This window comes from Trichosurus vulpecula, chromosome 1 (assembly GCF_011100635.1).
Source record: "Trichosurus vulpecula isolate mTriVul1 chromosome 1, mTriVul1.pri, whole genome shotgun sequence".
Classification (NCBI taxonomy): domain Eukaryota; kingdom Metazoa; phylum Chordata; class Mammalia; order Diprotodontia; family Phalangeridae; genus Trichosurus; species Trichosurus vulpecula.
This window is the reverse complement of record NC_050573.1, coordinates 337,505,856-337,521,896: the sequence shown is the minus strand read 5'-3', so window position 1 is coordinate 337,521,896 and position 16,041 is coordinate 337,505,856. Positions and strand designations below refer to the sequence as shown.

At 39.0% G+C, this 16,041-nt stretch overlaps 1 protein-coding gene across 3 annotated transcripts in view; it reads left to right on the top strand.

Moving 5' to 3' along the window:
• The window catches only part of OTULIN (OTU deubiquitinase with linear linkage specificity), an 89,834-nt gene that overhangs the window by 46,719 nt on the left and 27,074 nt on the right, over nt 1-16,041 (top strand). For all 3 annotated transcript variants that reach the window (XM_036758838.1, XM_036758828.1, XM_036758846.1), the window contains exons 2-3: nt 11,613-11,689; nt 13,683-13,777. In XM_036758838.1, coding sequence (XP_036614733.1) covers nt 11,623-11,689; nt 13,683-13,777 — 162 coding nt within the window. In that variant the 5' untranslated portion in view covers nt 11,613-11,622. The remainder of the gene's footprint in view (nt 1-11,612; nt 11,690-13,682; nt 13,778-16,041) is intronic.

Genomic DNA, 16,041 nt, shown 5'->3' with positions numbered 1-16,041 from the left:
CAACACATGTTCTTAGATCTGCATTTCTAAGGAAAGCAACTTTAAGGGGTAAACAGTCTCAGTTTAATTAAACATACACATATCATTCACTTAGTTCAGGGGGAAAAGATCAGTGCCCTGAACTTCAGGACAAATAGAAACAGAAATTACAAATCACATATATAAACAGAGCAAAAACTCAAACCAGTTTATCCATAGCAATACATAGTTACCAGAGGAGTACCAGCATCTGGCTGGGTTATCAAGCAGGGTGCTTTTTCAACAGCTCGCCCAGAGTCTTGTCACTCTTTCAATGAGTGTACCCCCAAAAGTGAACCTCTTACCTTCCAGCACATATACTCTGCTCAGGGCCCTGGGGGCTCAAGGGAAAGCACCACATCATATAAAATCAGTGACTCTCAGAGCCCCAGTGCAGAGAAGCATCCCAAGATAAAAGATCCCACTTTACCTGCCCCATTCAAACAAAGGCCAGACTCATCGCAGGCACTTGACAGCCCTAGCATCTCAAAAGAGAACAACAGCAAAAAATCCTTCCCTGACTCATTGAATTCTCCAGCCACTACTCCCCGAGTGATCTCTGCCACACGTCACCCATCTTATAGTCGCAGAGTTGTTTTTGTGAACCTAAATGCAGGACTATATCCAGTGAAGTTTCATTTATTAGATTTGGCTCAGCCTTGCAGCTTGTAAGGATCTGTCCCTAGCCCTTATGTCATTTTTCAAATTTGACGAATATGCCATGTATGCCTTTACCCAAGTCATTGATAAAAATGTTACAATGTATAGGGTCAAGCATAGATCATTAAGGCGCTCTACTCCTCCCACCAGCCATCAAAATGAATACATGGTGAATTTGACCATTTGGCCTATTTCTATACTGTCATCTAGCCATATCTCTCTTTGTCCACAGCAAAAGCACAGGTGACTTTGTCAAGAGTTTTGCTAAAGTCTAGGTAAATTGTATGTACAACCCTCCCCTATTTGACCAATCTGATAACCTTCTCACAAATGAAAAAAAGTTGCATTTGGATTGTTCTTGGTAAACTTTTGGTGATTCTTAGTGATCACCATTTCCATTTTTAGGTATTTATGAAGCATCCCTTGATGTAAAACATTCCAATATTTTGCCAAGAATTGAAGTGAAGCTTTAGTTTCAAGAATCTTTTTCCCCTTTTTGAACGCTGGAACATTTGCTCATCATCAGTTGTACCTTTCCTATTCCCTGAAGTTTATAAAGAGATCACAGCAGCTCAGCAATCCTATCTTCCAGTTCTCTCAGGACCCCTAGATAGCTGCCTGAACTTGGTAAATTGACAGCAGCTAGCAACTTTGTTCTCTTACCAACTTTTTATTTACCTTAGGTTTCATTTCTCCTTTATCTATTTCTGTTGTTCCTTTCCCGTCTGAAGATTGTTCTCCCTGGAAAGAGGTCTCAGAAGCACAATTAGAATTGAGTAGAGTATCTTGGTCTAGTCTTTGTCATCCAGGATCATCACCCTATCCATCCTGGACATGAATCTTCTCTTTGTTTTTCTTGCCCCCAACATAGCTTAACAAAAGGAACCAAAACAGGTTCCTTTTATTATCATTCTTTGTATTCATTGGTAACGTTGACTCATTCTGATATGAGCTATTATTTTTCTTCTTGATGCTGTTGTTAGTGGAACTTTTCTACTCATTCATTCTGTTTAAAAACTGCCCTCTATTCCCCCACGATAAATTTTAACACCGCCCCCCCCAAAAAAAAACCTTGAAAAATAAAGCCCTCAACATATGCAGCTTCATAGTCCAGCAAAACAAATTCTTACATTGATCATGTCTGAAAATACATCTCTGTATTATTTTAAGTTCATCACCCATCAGTTGTCAGAAAGTGAGTGGTGTGTTCCATCTTCATTCCTTTGGATTAGTGGTTTATCATTTCACTGATCAGCTACCATTTCATCATTAGTTACCATAGTTCCATTTTCTTTACATGGGTTTTAAAAAAGTCTTAGCACTTCCATATTATTCTCTTAAGTTTTTTAATTTAAAATTTTTTTTCAATTGAGCATTTACTTTTTTCTGTCCCTGACTTGCCCCCTACCTAGGGGATGGGGGGGGGAGAGAAAAAATGAAACACAAAATCCTTGTAACAATTATACATTAATATATGTTTCATTCCACGTATTGAGCCCATCACCATCTTCTGTCAAGATATGGGTAACATTCTTCCATGATCTGTCCTGTGGAGTTGTGGTTGATCATTACATCAGTCAGACTTCTTAAGTTTTTGAAATCCGTTAACTTTACAATGTTGGTGTTATAATTACAGTATAAATTGTTCTGGTTCTGCTCACTTTACTGTATCAGCTTTTTCCTCACTGCGATCATTTATGTTTGTGCTGTTAGCATTAAATTAAGAGCATCCTATCCTGAGACCAACTGCTTTTGTGGAATTTTTAGGCAATTGGGTCTTACATATCCTTACCTTGAATATTTTGAAATCTGCTGTCTCAAAATCTAGAGTGTACAAAGTATGCCTAATGCTCCCCCCCCCCCCCCGATATGTCATGAATTATGATGTTATGCCTACTTCCTCTCATGGTTCCTGTGATTTCTACTTCAGTAAACAGTTCCTTCTTTGTGGTCAGTCAGGTCTAGAATAGCAGTTCCCTGCATCACTTCCTCTACCTTTTAAAAAACTGATATTATTATTAAAGCATAGAAAAATTTTGCTGGTTTACTTTTAACTGCCAGAAAACTCCAATATATGTCCAGACAGAAGTCTTCCATCCTTGTTATATCTCTTTGCAGAGTTTGCAGTCTGTTTCATGAAGTCATCCATTTTCTCCTTCTGGCCTGGTGGTCAGTAGTCACCATAACATAATTTTTGTTTATTCCTTTTCCACAAGTGTTATATACCATACTTATCCTTTTCAGTTCATGGCTTTTCTCATGTGTATTCTTTTGGTATATAATGCTGTTCCGTTGCTCCTTTTGCTAATTTATTATTCCTTTTGAATATGATAGGCCTTTTTATTTCCAAATTCTGTTCATGAATCACATCTTATTAAATCTCAAAGATACCCACAAAATGGAGTTTACCATCCTTCTTAATCTTGTAGACATTTCTTATCTACTTTCCAACCTACTGAAAGAGAGGAGTTGGGTTTGGGAGCTATGTTAGCAAGGAGCTATGGAGACAATTGGCATGTGTATATGAAGGTCAAACAAGCTTTTCCAAGTTGGTACAACATTTTCTGGTCCTAGATTTGTTTTTTTATCTACCTGTCTTTATCTTATGCTGTAATATGAGTTTCTCCTTGTTCTGTACTCAAACTGTTTTGAGTCTCTCCAAAGAAACCCCAAACAAACCCCCAAAGCTCAAATTGACAGCAGTACTAAGCAAAGAAAATGTTTTCAATTCAGAAAATTATCCCCATTTTCAGTGGTAGAATTTTTATTTCCTTCTTCCCTCCTTTGTCCTGTGCTTTTTTGTCAGTTGATTGTATTCTTTTAACTTTAGAAATAGAGAATATTACATTTTTTTTAGGTTTTCTTTTTAAATTTAATTTATTTAATGTATTTAGTTTTCAGCATTGATTTTCACAAGAGTTTGAATTACGAATTTTCTCCCCATTTCTACCCTCCCACTCCAAAATGGCGTATATTCTGGTTGCCCTGTTCCCCAGTCAGCCCTCCCTTCTGTCACCCCACTCCCGTCCCATCCCCTTTTCCCTTTCTTTCTTGTAGGGCAAGATAAACTTCTATGCCCCATTGCCTGTGTATCTTATTTCCTGGTTGCATGCAAAAACTTTTTTTTTGTTTTTGAACATCTGTTTTTAAAACTTTGAGTTCCAAATTCTCTCCCCTCTTCCCTCTCCACCCACCCTCCCTAAGAAGGCAAGCAATACAACATAGGCCACATGCGTATCGTTATGTATAACCCTTCCACAGTACTCATGTTGTGAAAGACTAACTATATTTTGCTCCTTCCTAACCTATTCCCCTTTATTGAATTTTCTCCCTTGACCCTGTCCCTTTTTGAAAGTGTTTGTTTTTAATTATCTCCTCCCCCATCTGCCCTCCCTTCTATCATCCCCCCTTTTTTTTATCTTCTTTCCTGTGGGGTAAGATACCCAATTGAGTGTGTATGGTATTCCCTCCTCAGGTCAGATCTGATGAGAGCAAGATTCACTCATTCCCCCTCACCTGCCCCCTCTTCCCTTCCTACAGAACTGCTTTTTCTTGCCACTTTTATGCAAGATAATTTACCCCATTATATCTCTCCCTTTCTCCTTCTCTCAATATATTCCTTTCTTATCCCTTAATTTGATTTTTTTTAGATATCATCCCTTCATATTCAACTAACCCTGTGCCCTCTGTTTATATATATATACACACACATACGTATATACATACACACACATATATATATGTGTGTGTGTGTGTGTGTGTGTGTGTATGTATGTATGTATATATGTATGTATATATGCATATTCCCTTCAGCTACCCTAATACCGAGATCTCCTGAATCATACACATCATCTTTCCATATAGGAATGTAAACAAAACAGTTCAACTTTAGTAAGTCCTTTGTGATTTCTTTTTCTTGTTTACCTTTTCATGCTTCTCTTGATTCTTGCGTTTGAAAGTCAAATTTTCTATTCAGCTTTGGTCTTTTCACTGAGAAAGCTTGAAAGTCCTCTATTTTATTGAAAGTCAATATTTTGCCTTGGTGCATGATACTCAGTTTTGCTGGGTAGGTGATTCTTGGTTTTAATCCTAGCTCCACTGACCTCCGGAATATCATATTCTAAGCCCTTCAATCCCTTAATGTAGAAGCTTCTAGATCTTATGTTATCCTGATTGTGTTTCCACTATACTCAAATTGTTTCTTTCTGGCTGCTTGCAGTATTTTCTCCTTGATCTGGGAGCTCTGGAATTTGGCGACAATATTCCTAGGAGTTTTCTTTTTGGGATCTATTTGAGGAGGCGATCTGTGGATTCTTTCAATTTCTGTTTTGCCGTGTGGCTCTAGAATATCAGGGCAGTTCTACTTGGTTATTTCTTGAAAGATGATATCTAGGCTCTTTTTTTGATCATGGCTTTCAGGTAGTCCAATAATTTTTAAATTATCTCTCCTGGATCTATTTTCCAGGTCAGTGGTTTTTCTAATGAGATATTTGACATTGTCTTCCACTTTTTCATTCCTTTGGTTCTGTTTTATAATATCTTGATTTCTCCTAAAGTCACTAGCTTCCACTCGCTCCAGTCTAATTTTTAAGGTAGTATTTTCTTCCGTGGTCTTTTGGACCTCCTTTTCCATTTGGCTAATTCTGCCTTTCAAGGCATTCTTTTCCTCATTGGCTTTTTGGAGCTCTTTTGCCATTTGACTTAGTCTATTTTGTAAGGTGTTGTTTTCTTCAGTGTATTTTTCAGTATTTTTTTGGTTCTCCTTTGGCAAGTCATTGACTTGTTTTTCATGGTTTTCTCGCATCTTTCTCATTTCTCTTCCCAATTTTTCCTCTACTTCTCTAATTTGCTTTTCCAAATCCTTTTTGAGCTCTTCCATGGCCTGAGACCAGTTCATGTTTTTCTTGGAGGCTTTTGTTGTAGGCTCTTTGACTTTATTGACGTCTTCTGTCTGTATGTTTTGGTCTTCTTTGTCACCAAAGAAAGATTCCAAAGTCTGAGAATGAATCTGAGTCCATTTTCACTGCCTGGCCATGTTCCCAGCCAACTTACGTGACCCTTGAGTTTTTTGTCAGGGTATGACTGCTTGTAGAGTAAAGAGTACTTTGTTCCAAGCTTGAGGGGATGCGCTGTTGTTTTCAGAGGTGTTTCTATACAGCCAGCTCTGCCACACCAGCACTCCTCCTTCCCCAAGAACCCCCAACCCAGACCTGACAAAAATCTTAAGTAGGCTCTGCACTCTTGCTCTCATCCACCACTTAATTCCTCCCAGCAGGTGGGCCTGGGGCCAGAAGCAACTGCAGCTGTAGTTCTGTAGCTGCACCACCTCTACTGCCCCTGGCGCAGTGATTGAACTGCGAACTCCTTCACTCTATCCCCTCTGCCCCGCAGCTTTTCCCACTAACCTTCTCTGTTGTCTTTGGTGTTTGTGGGTTGAGAAGTCTGGTAACTGCGGCAGCTCACTGATTCAGGGTGCTAGGGCCTGTTCCTCCCGGCTCCTGGTCTGGTTGGTTCTGCCGCCGCCCATGCTGGGCTCCGCTCCCCTCTGCTCCCCTCCATTTCCAGCTCCGTATGCGATAGACCTCACCCAGCAACCATCCAGGCTGTCCTGGGCTAGAACCTGCTTCTCTCTGCTATTTTGTGGTTTCTGCAGTTCTAGACTTTGTTCAGAGCCATTTTTATAGGTTTTTGGAGGCACCTGGTGAGAATATTACTTATTTCCTCCTAAGTTTATACATATTAATATTTTACAAATATGCATCTTGCTGATTGATTGTGGTATTCAGCAGTAATTCAACTTAAGACATACCCTTCTCCTGGTAAATATATAGTTCTGGGGTAATTTTAAGTGCAGACTAATAAAGGCCATATTAACATTTTTCTTATGCCATTTGGTGGCCGTGAGAATTAGCATATGCACAAGGCCTAAGAGAAATACATCAGTTGCTAAGAGAATTTTCAGTGAACTCTGCCTTTCTTACCTATTAATTTTGCTTTCTTTTTTTCTCTCCCTTTATCTTTAATACTTTCTACTCTCATTTTCCATACATGTGAAAATGGATAGCTTTCCATCATTCCGTGCAATTTATCTTCACTCCGTCTTCCTAGGTTTTCATGAAGATATGAATGAATGTTTAGTGGTAGGAACTTGTTTACATTTAGTCACCCTGCCTTGTTGTGTTTGTCCTTCCTTTTCAAAGAGGACCATGACATCAGGGAAATGATGACATGACTTGCAGTTGACTTTGATTTGAATGAGGGAGGGCTGTGCATAGTCACCAGCCTCACTTTCTCCTCCAGAGCCATCTGGGTCCAGTGACCTAATATTCATCAGGACAACTGGAGGTGGCCCAGGATGCATTGGGAAACCCTGACCCTTTCAGGCTAAGGTTTTTTCAGGTTCTCACTTTCAGTGAGGTAAGGCCCATTCAGTGAATAGGCGTCTTTAAGACGTGAGTCAAAGGGTGGTCCCTTTAAAGAGAAAAAAGAGAAAGAAAAAACTCAAACTCGGAGGAGAAGACCCTCAGGGTTGCCAGTCAAAAGAGAAACTGTTACTATTGACATTCACTCTGAGCCAGGAGGGCCCAAATTATAGCCATTAAGTGGAGCTGGGACAGGGACCTATTGTGGTCCAATCTATGAGCTTCAGAGTGATATGGGAAAGTAAGAAAGACCCAAAGCAAGGAGGAGGGGGAGGGAGAAAAAGGAAGGCAGAAATGTAGCCAGTAAACTCTCATGTTAACTGGGTATGTTCCAGTCATCAAAATTTATCTCCCTTTGGAGAGGAGGAGAGGGAGACTTTGAGCTGAGTTACCCAACTGGCTGGGTCCCCATTCAGGCATCTCAGACTATTCAGTGACCCTGATGAATGAACTTTGGTTAGCTCCTAATTTTAAAGAACACACATCCAGGGTAACTACAGAATTATCCTGGAATGAGATCTATAATCGTATGAGAGGAGGATGATTCTACAGTGGTATTCTGTACATTTATGAAACATTTTAAAGGGCTGTTTTTCATAATAGGAATTGTTTTCTTTTTTGGTAAAACTGAACTGTGCCTTCTGAGAGCCAGTTGTAAGGGAGGGGCTAACACATAGGTCACCTTTTATTTTAAGTTTTGTTGCACTAGTCCCCTATGACCATCTAGTTTCTGTTTGCTTTGACCCTGGCATGGAGTCAGGAGGCAACATCACACCATATACTTAAAATCTTACCAGAGCCATTGTTCTTGGAAAGTACCCTTCTTCCCCTTGCCTCGTTCCCAACATAAGTGGTTTTCTTTAATATCTGTCATTATGTTATGAAAGTGAAAAGTGACTTTTACTTAGAGATAGATTAAGAAAAGGAGGGGTGGAGTGGCAAAAGGTCTCCTTTCTGTTCTGTTCCATTGAATGTGACAACTTGCACCAATGGCAGATTCATTAATTGTCATGTAACTAACATTTAATTGAGCATCTTAATATGCTCAAGGCTCCATCCTAGGGTCTTTGATAGATGGATAAGACCTAAATATAACTACACTTCAGTAATTCAGGGATCCATCATTTTTCCTGTGTGGTATTCTCCCCTCTAATGTAAATCACAGCACTTAGAATTCTATGTTCTTTTTGAGTTACTCTGGACAAAAACTGATCACTTTACAGCCAACCTGATGATGAACTAGTCCTAACTTAGCTAGGCTGGTTTTCTGACAGGCATACCAAGTCTGACTCAAAGACTTACTAGCTTTGTTTTTAAGGCCTTTGAGAGACCCAGTCAGTTTCATTCTGGATGAAGCAAAAGAAGGGAGTTCAGAAAGATCACTGTAAATAAAAGGCAGCTTACTAATACAGCAAACATTTATCAGGGAAACCATTTCTTCCTGGTGTCTTTATATCTAGGTGTACCTTCTTGATCTACATAGCTTTGTCTTTATCGTTACTTGTTTAATATCACTGGATCTCAGAGTTGGAAGGGACCTTGAAAGCCTTGTGATCCTACTCACACAAGAACAAGAATGTCTTCTATAATGTATGAAACAAATAGTCATTCCAGTGAGAGGGAAGCTGCTGTTTTCAATTTTTTCCTTACATTGGAGCCTAAAACTGTGTCTGCAACTTTTTACCCATTGTTTCTAGTTCTACTTTCTGGAGCTATGCATGTCTCCTCAGCTTCAGTCCTTTATCACCAACTGCCTACACTTTACAAGTGTGGGCAAATTAGCTTTACAATTCAACATGTCCAAAATGGAACTCATCTATTCTCCAGCCCCCCTTTCTTACCCTCCTCAATCCATTCCTTTTCCTAATTTTCCTATTATTATTTAGACCAGGGCTGTCCAACTTTAGATTTTCTTAGGGCCACATTAAAATAGAATAATTATTCGAGGGCTGCACCCAGAATGAAAAATACAGTACACTAATAGAAAGTGGGCGACAGGCGAAGGCGTGAAGCATGAAAGCAAACACAAAACAACAAGGGGGCTACACAACAGTTTAAAGGTAGGTGCATACTGACTAGTCTGCCTCGTACAGACGGAACACATCCCACAAATTGAAAATTCCGTGCGATATGTTCTGTCCAGAATACTGCTTAAAAACACCAAAGAAAATTAACATCCATGAGATTATTTATTAGTGATGGAATTTAAAAAATCTAATATGCATTCCTTGCAAATTATTATTTTATTTTTTGCTTGTGAAAGTTAAAACCCACAGGTGGGTGGCATAAAATTGCACTGCAGGCCATATTTTGGAAAGCCCTGATTTAGACCACTGTCATCCTAGTCACCTGGGTTTCCAACTTTGGAGTCATCCTTAATTCTTTACTCTCCTTCACATACCATAGCCATCCAGTCTTTTGCCAAGTCAGATATCGTCAATTCTGCCTTCTCAGTACTTTTCCTATCTACTCCGTGTTATTTACTCCCATGGCCACCAGTTCAGATTCCTTTCCATTGTTCCCTGGATTAGTGCCTTTTAATTGATATCTGTATCTCTCAACTTTCCTCCTTCCACTCTGTCCTTCACACAACTGCTAAATTAACATGCCTAAAGCACAGATATGACTATTGCCACCTTGCTTCAGGAGCTTCTGTAGTTCCGGTCCCTATGCCCTCTGTGCTAAAAGGCAAACTTTCCTCTGTTAGTCATTTAAAATCCTTCACAATCTAGTTACAGTTTGTGTTCACATACTCAGTAATTCAGCCAAACTGCCTGTTTGCTGTTCCCTGTATAATTTATCTCCTCTCTCTGTGCCACCTTTGTATAAGCTGCACACCCTACCTGGAATTGTCTCTCCTTTCACTTCTGTCTTCTGGAATCCCTAGATCCCTACAAGACTCAGCTCACAGCTCAGATGCTACTTCCTCCAGTAAATCTTTTCTGATCCTCTCTCCTCAGTTGGCGGTGCTCCCCCTTGTCTACTTCCCTAAAATTTCCACTTGTTTTGTGTATGTATTTTGAATCTATTTCTGTGAAATGTTGCTTCTGCCCAGCAGAATATAAATGAGGGCAGGGGCTGTTCTAGTTTTGTCTTAATATTCTCAGTGCCTGGCACATAGCCACTTTAAAAATATTGTTGAGTTGCAAATTCTTTGTGGAGAAATTTGGGCACTGGGAAAGATGTATAGTTTTTTTTTTTTTACATTTAATTTTTATTTTATTTTTCTGAATTACATGTAAACAAAAATTTTTAGCATTCTTTTAAAAAAGTTTTTTGCCCTTAATAGTATTTTTTTTCCAATTATATGTAAAGATACTTTTCAGCTTTCATTTTTGTAAGATTTTGAGTTCCAGATTTTTCTTCCTTCTCTTCTTCCCTCTTCCCAAGACAGCAAACAATCTGATAGAGGTTATACATGTACAGTCATGTTAAACGTTTCCTCATTAGTCATGTTGTGAAAGAACAATCAGAACAAAAAGGAAAAAACCCAAGAAAGAAAAAAAAAGTGAAAATAGTATGCTTCTATCTGCATTCAGACTGCATAGTTTTTTCTCTGGATATGGATAGCATTTTCTATCATGAGTCTTTTGGAATTGTCTTAGATCATTGTATTGCTGAGAAGAGGTAAGTCTATCATAGTTGATCATTGTACAGTATTCTCCTGGTTTTACTCACTTCACTCAGCATCAGTTCATCTAAGTCTTTCCATGTTTTTTTGAGAGCATCCTATTCATCATTTCTTAAAGCACAATAATATTTCATCACAATCATATACAATAACTTGTTCAGCCATTCCCCAATTGATGGTCATCCCCTCAATTTCCAATTTTTTTTTACCACCACAAAAAGAGGTGCTATAAATATTTTTGTACATATGGGTCCTTTTCCCTTTTTTATGGTCTCTTTGGGATATAGACCTAGTAGTGTTATTGCTGGATTACAGAGTATGCAGAGTTTGGTGTATAGTTTTAATAACATGTAATTATTGCCCTTATGGGGAGTTAGGTGGTACAGTGGACAGAGTTCTAGGCCTGGAATCAGGAAAACCTATCTCCTTGAGTTCAAATCTGGCTTCAGACACTTAACTAGCTATGAGACCCTGGACAAGTCACTTAACCCTGCTTACCTCAGTTTCCTCATCTGTAAAATGAGCTGGAGAAGGAAATGGCAAACCGCTCCAGTATCTTTGCCAAGAAAACCCCAAATGGGGTGACGAAGACTCAAATGTGATTTAAAATAGCTGAAGAACAATTATTGCCCTCAAGAAGCTCACTGTTGGCTGTTGAAGATGGGGGAAGGCACCAACACAGATGATTGTATTTCAAGGTATTTATTAAAGTATAAGAATTGTCCCGAACATTCTCTGCTGTACCATCTAGCTGCCTTCAATATTATCATTTAAAATAAAAGAACTAGAAAGTTTTTAATGCATTTTTAAAAAAGCAAATACTAGTATATATGACATAAAAAGGAAGAGTGCTTGAAATGTCCTATTTGATGTTCTTTCAGGGAGGAGGACATGTATCGTGCTGAAGATGAAATAGAAAAGGAGAAAGAATTACTGGTACGTGAAAGAGGGTTATCAGGTACGTTTGAAATTTTATTCATACATAACACCTCATATTTGCAGAACAAATTATAGAATTCACATGTAGTTTCACAAAGTACTTATACATATGTATAAATTTTCATTAGATTGTGAGCTCCTTGAGGGCAGGAACTTTTTTTTCCCTTTTTATTGCTAGCACTTACCTCAGTGCCTGATACACAACAGATGCTTAATAAATATTTATTGACTGAATGAATGAACAAACAACAATAGCTAGCATTTTCATAATGCTTTAAGGTTTTGCACAGTGCTTCACAAATATTTTCTCATTTTGTCCCCACAACAACTTGGCGGGGTAGGGTAGGTCTATTATTCTCCACATTTTAAGATAAGGAAACTGAGGCTGAGAGAGGTTGTGACTTTCCCTGGGTCACAAAGCTCCTGATTGTCTGAGGCTATGTTTGAAGCCAGCTCTTCCTGAATTCAGATCAAGCAGTTTATCCATTCTGCCATCTACTAGCTTCTAAACAGTCATAACACTCACACTTTTTTAATCTTGCATTTATTATTGTGCCATTTGAATTAGTTTGAGCAATTGAAGGGTGTCAGGGAAAAGAGTTCTTCCATAAGAAAGTTTAATTTGGGTACAAGTAGATTTTCGAAATGCCTTTATTCACATCATTTATCATCAGTTGAAAGCAACTTTGACTCAATTATGTATTTGATCTCTCAGTAGCAGAAGAGTACATTGTTTTAAATGTATGTTTCATTTGAGTTACACTGGCTAGGTACTTATATTTGTATACTTTTCATTTTAAAAATTTGAGGAATTTCCAAGAAGGAAGATTTTTGCGCATAAAATGTACGATACAGTATTACCATTCATTGTTTCATGATTTTGTTTAAGCCATGGGTCCAATCTTAATCTCTAAAAATGGATCCAAACTTGTTCCCTCAACCATGGGACCTCAAACCCCACTACCTCTTCTGTGATGGCTGGAAGAAGCTTCCACTGGATAGGATGAGGTGGTTCATGTCCTACTCATTGGCTTCAGGTACACAGAGATAATGTTAGGGGGCCATGCAGGCACTGCTTCTGGGGACTATCAGCAGTCCCAGAAGCAACAGTAGGTGGTGGCAAGAACCACGTGAAGAAGAAAGTAGAAGGAAGGCAGCTCCCTTGTAGTTGTTTTGGCCAGGTCTGTGGCTTGGGGAAGGATCTGAGGGATTGGTAGCCTTATTTTTCTTCCTTAGGTCTGTGACATCACCTTAGTTCTGGATATGCTACAAACACCCTGTCATAATGAGACAAATCAATTTCCTTGTTGCATTATGAAACCTTACTTTGCTTTTGTAGACCATATATACAAGATGTGACTATAAAGCACAGAAATATTACTGATGTGTACATTGCTGTTAAGTTGCTTTCAGTCACGTTTGAGTCTTTGTGACCCCATTTGGAGTTTTCTTGGCAAAGATACTGAAGCAGTTTGCCATTTCCTTCTCCAGCTCATTTTACAGATAAGGAAACTCAGGTGATCAGGGTTAAGTGACTTGCCCAGGGTCACACAGCTAATTAATTGTCTGAGGCCAGACTTGAACTCAGGGAGATGAGTTTTCCTGACTCCAGGCCTGGCATTCTATCCACTGTACCCCTTAGCTGCCCCTATGTGTATACAGGGTGTCCCAAAAGTCTTATAGCTTTAATAGGTTAAAGATCTGAGATACCCTTTACTATATCACTGTCAGATCTGGAGTCCATCTTTTCTTGAAAGCAGTTTTAAGAATTTTGTTAATAGCTTTAATATCATGATGCTATTCAGAAATCCTCTATTTTATGAAATAGATATAAGAAATGCTTATGACAGATTTCTGTTTCTTTCTTTATCATGTTATAGCCATACCTTTCTCCTGGGATAAGGAAAACAGCATCATTTTGTTGAAAGAGTGGATTGTTGCCTTTGTTATGACATTGCTTCTTTGTTTTATGTTTTCTCGATTATTATTGTTTTGTATTTGTTCCTTAACAGAGCCCAAGTTAAGTGTGGCCCCTGAAATGGACATCATGGACTATTGCAAAAAAGAGTGGAGAGGAAATACTCAAATGGCAAAACGGATGAAAAAGGTGTGATTAAAAACTAAGCACATGTTCATGCATGTATACATGCATGTGTGTGCTAGTTCATGTTTTCATTGATAGTCATGCAGCTCTTCCTGTTTTCAGAAGTTCTTTAAGGTAAATAGGTTTTAGATTATTTCTGAGAATATTATTGCCTTGATTTTAGGGGTGAGGAAACAGAGTCCAACAAGATATATGGAATTTGGTCCTAGTTGCATTCTGAATATCTGGTTGGTACCAACTCATCAGACTGCTTCTAGTTTATAAATTAATTATTTTTATTGAAAGATTGATTTCCCACTTAGGTTTAGGTTAGACCAGCCTGAGAACACTGCTTTTCTCCATGGTTCAGGACTTAGCAAGAGAAGGACATTCTGCTGTTGTAATATAAAGGGACTTGGCGGCTCCCGATTTCTATTACTGGACCTTGAGAAGGTTATGAAAGCTTTGAGTGGACTGCTTATAGGCCAGTCCTGCAAATCCAGGAAATCTCTGGAATAAGACACATACTTTTCTCCTCACGGACCTAGTCATTATTAGGAGCCCTATGAGACATGGGCTGAACCAGGGTCCCCCAGGTCCTTCCTTAGAGTAATTAGGAACGAGGATCAGGGGAAACTCAGATCCTCCTGTCTTCTTTTGGAGGGTAGTTACTCCTCAAAGAGAAGTAGTGGCTTAAATCTAAAAGTACATCTCTTATGACTGCCAGTCATATGAGGCTAACTCTTAGATTGGACAGTCCTCATGTTACCTGGGATTGTAGGGTATGGGCAAGTGATCCTTGTATCCTGGGTACTATTTTGATGGGTTGTGCCACTTCAGTTCCAATTGAATAAGTATTGGTTGGACGACATCTGTGTGCCCAGTAGTAGGTCCTGTGGATGATACAAAAATAGTATAGAACATAGTCCCTTGCCCTCAGAGGAGCTTGTTTTCTGGTTGGGTGCATATTGTAGGACTGCTCCATATCTCATCATTAGAGAAGAGCCATTGGCTGCTGGCCACAAATTACTATTTGTGTTGAGAAACTTTTGGCACTTTTTCCCTTGTCACTGTTAAGATGATGTAGTTCAGCATCACTTACATGAAAACAAAACCAGTCCTGCTTGGCAGGTTTCTTTCACCATTCAAGTGGTGTTCTAAATGACTCTTTTTGACAGGACAGTCCATTCAACTGCTTGATTCAGGGGCAGAATGTATTTTGGAACTAAGTCAGCAGGATGCTATTCTTTTTAAAATTGTACATTTCTGCATGGGCCATATGAAGGTCCCTTCCAGATATGACAATCAGTTGCTGACATCTGCTCTAATATTTTTTTTCTGGCTAAAATAGTTTCTTCCATGCTAGAACTCTGGGAATTTATCCAAATATACATGCATATATGCTTGAGAAGATTCAGAGTCCTTTTTTATGAGGGAAAATTTTGACTTTGTCTGCAGGCACCCCTGCTGCCCACACTCAGCTAAAGTGAATTGGTTTTTCCCTCTGGGCAAGAATATAAATCTGCCTCTTAAACTTTCAGGGCAGATGGAGAAATTTTTTTTTTCTTACTGCACACCTGCATATTTAAAGCCCATGACTTCAAGTTTAATCAATAGCATAAATATCTGTACCATAGGGACTTGTTAGAGAATAGAGCCCTATGCAGACTGTGATCTGCCAGAGATGCAATTGAGAAACTGGTATTTGAGAAAGGCAGCTTGATAGACTTATAAAATGGCCATTTAAAAAGATTTTCTGTGCTCTAGCCCTGCATGAGTTTAGATAATCAGAAAGCAGATATCTGGTCCATATTATTTTAGCCCCCTGAAGAAACAGCTTTGCTGATGTCTGGTTTGATGTCATATCCTCTGACCCTGGAGAGGGCCAGAAAATACTGAAGCTGGAGGGCACTTCACAGCAAATATCTTTTCTTCCACCTTCATCTCACAGAGAAGGAAAATGAAGTCTAGAAAGGTGACTTGGCCAAAGTCACCCACATTTTTATTAGTGAATCCAGGACTAGAACTCTCCTGACTCCTAGCCAGATGCTGTTTCTTTTTCATCTGGCTGCTTGTTGCCCAGAATGTTCATTTGGGCATGGCTTCTTTGTTTTTCGCATACCATGGTTGAAGACTTTCTCTGCCTTGCTCTCCAGTTTTCTTTATTATGAGGGCTCAAGCAATAAATTAACCCTTGAATTTAGTTCTTGGAAAAAGTGATTTCTGCAGGTGAATTTGTGTGCTTTCTTTGAGCAGACATTGAAAACCACGTTGCCCAGCAGGAAATT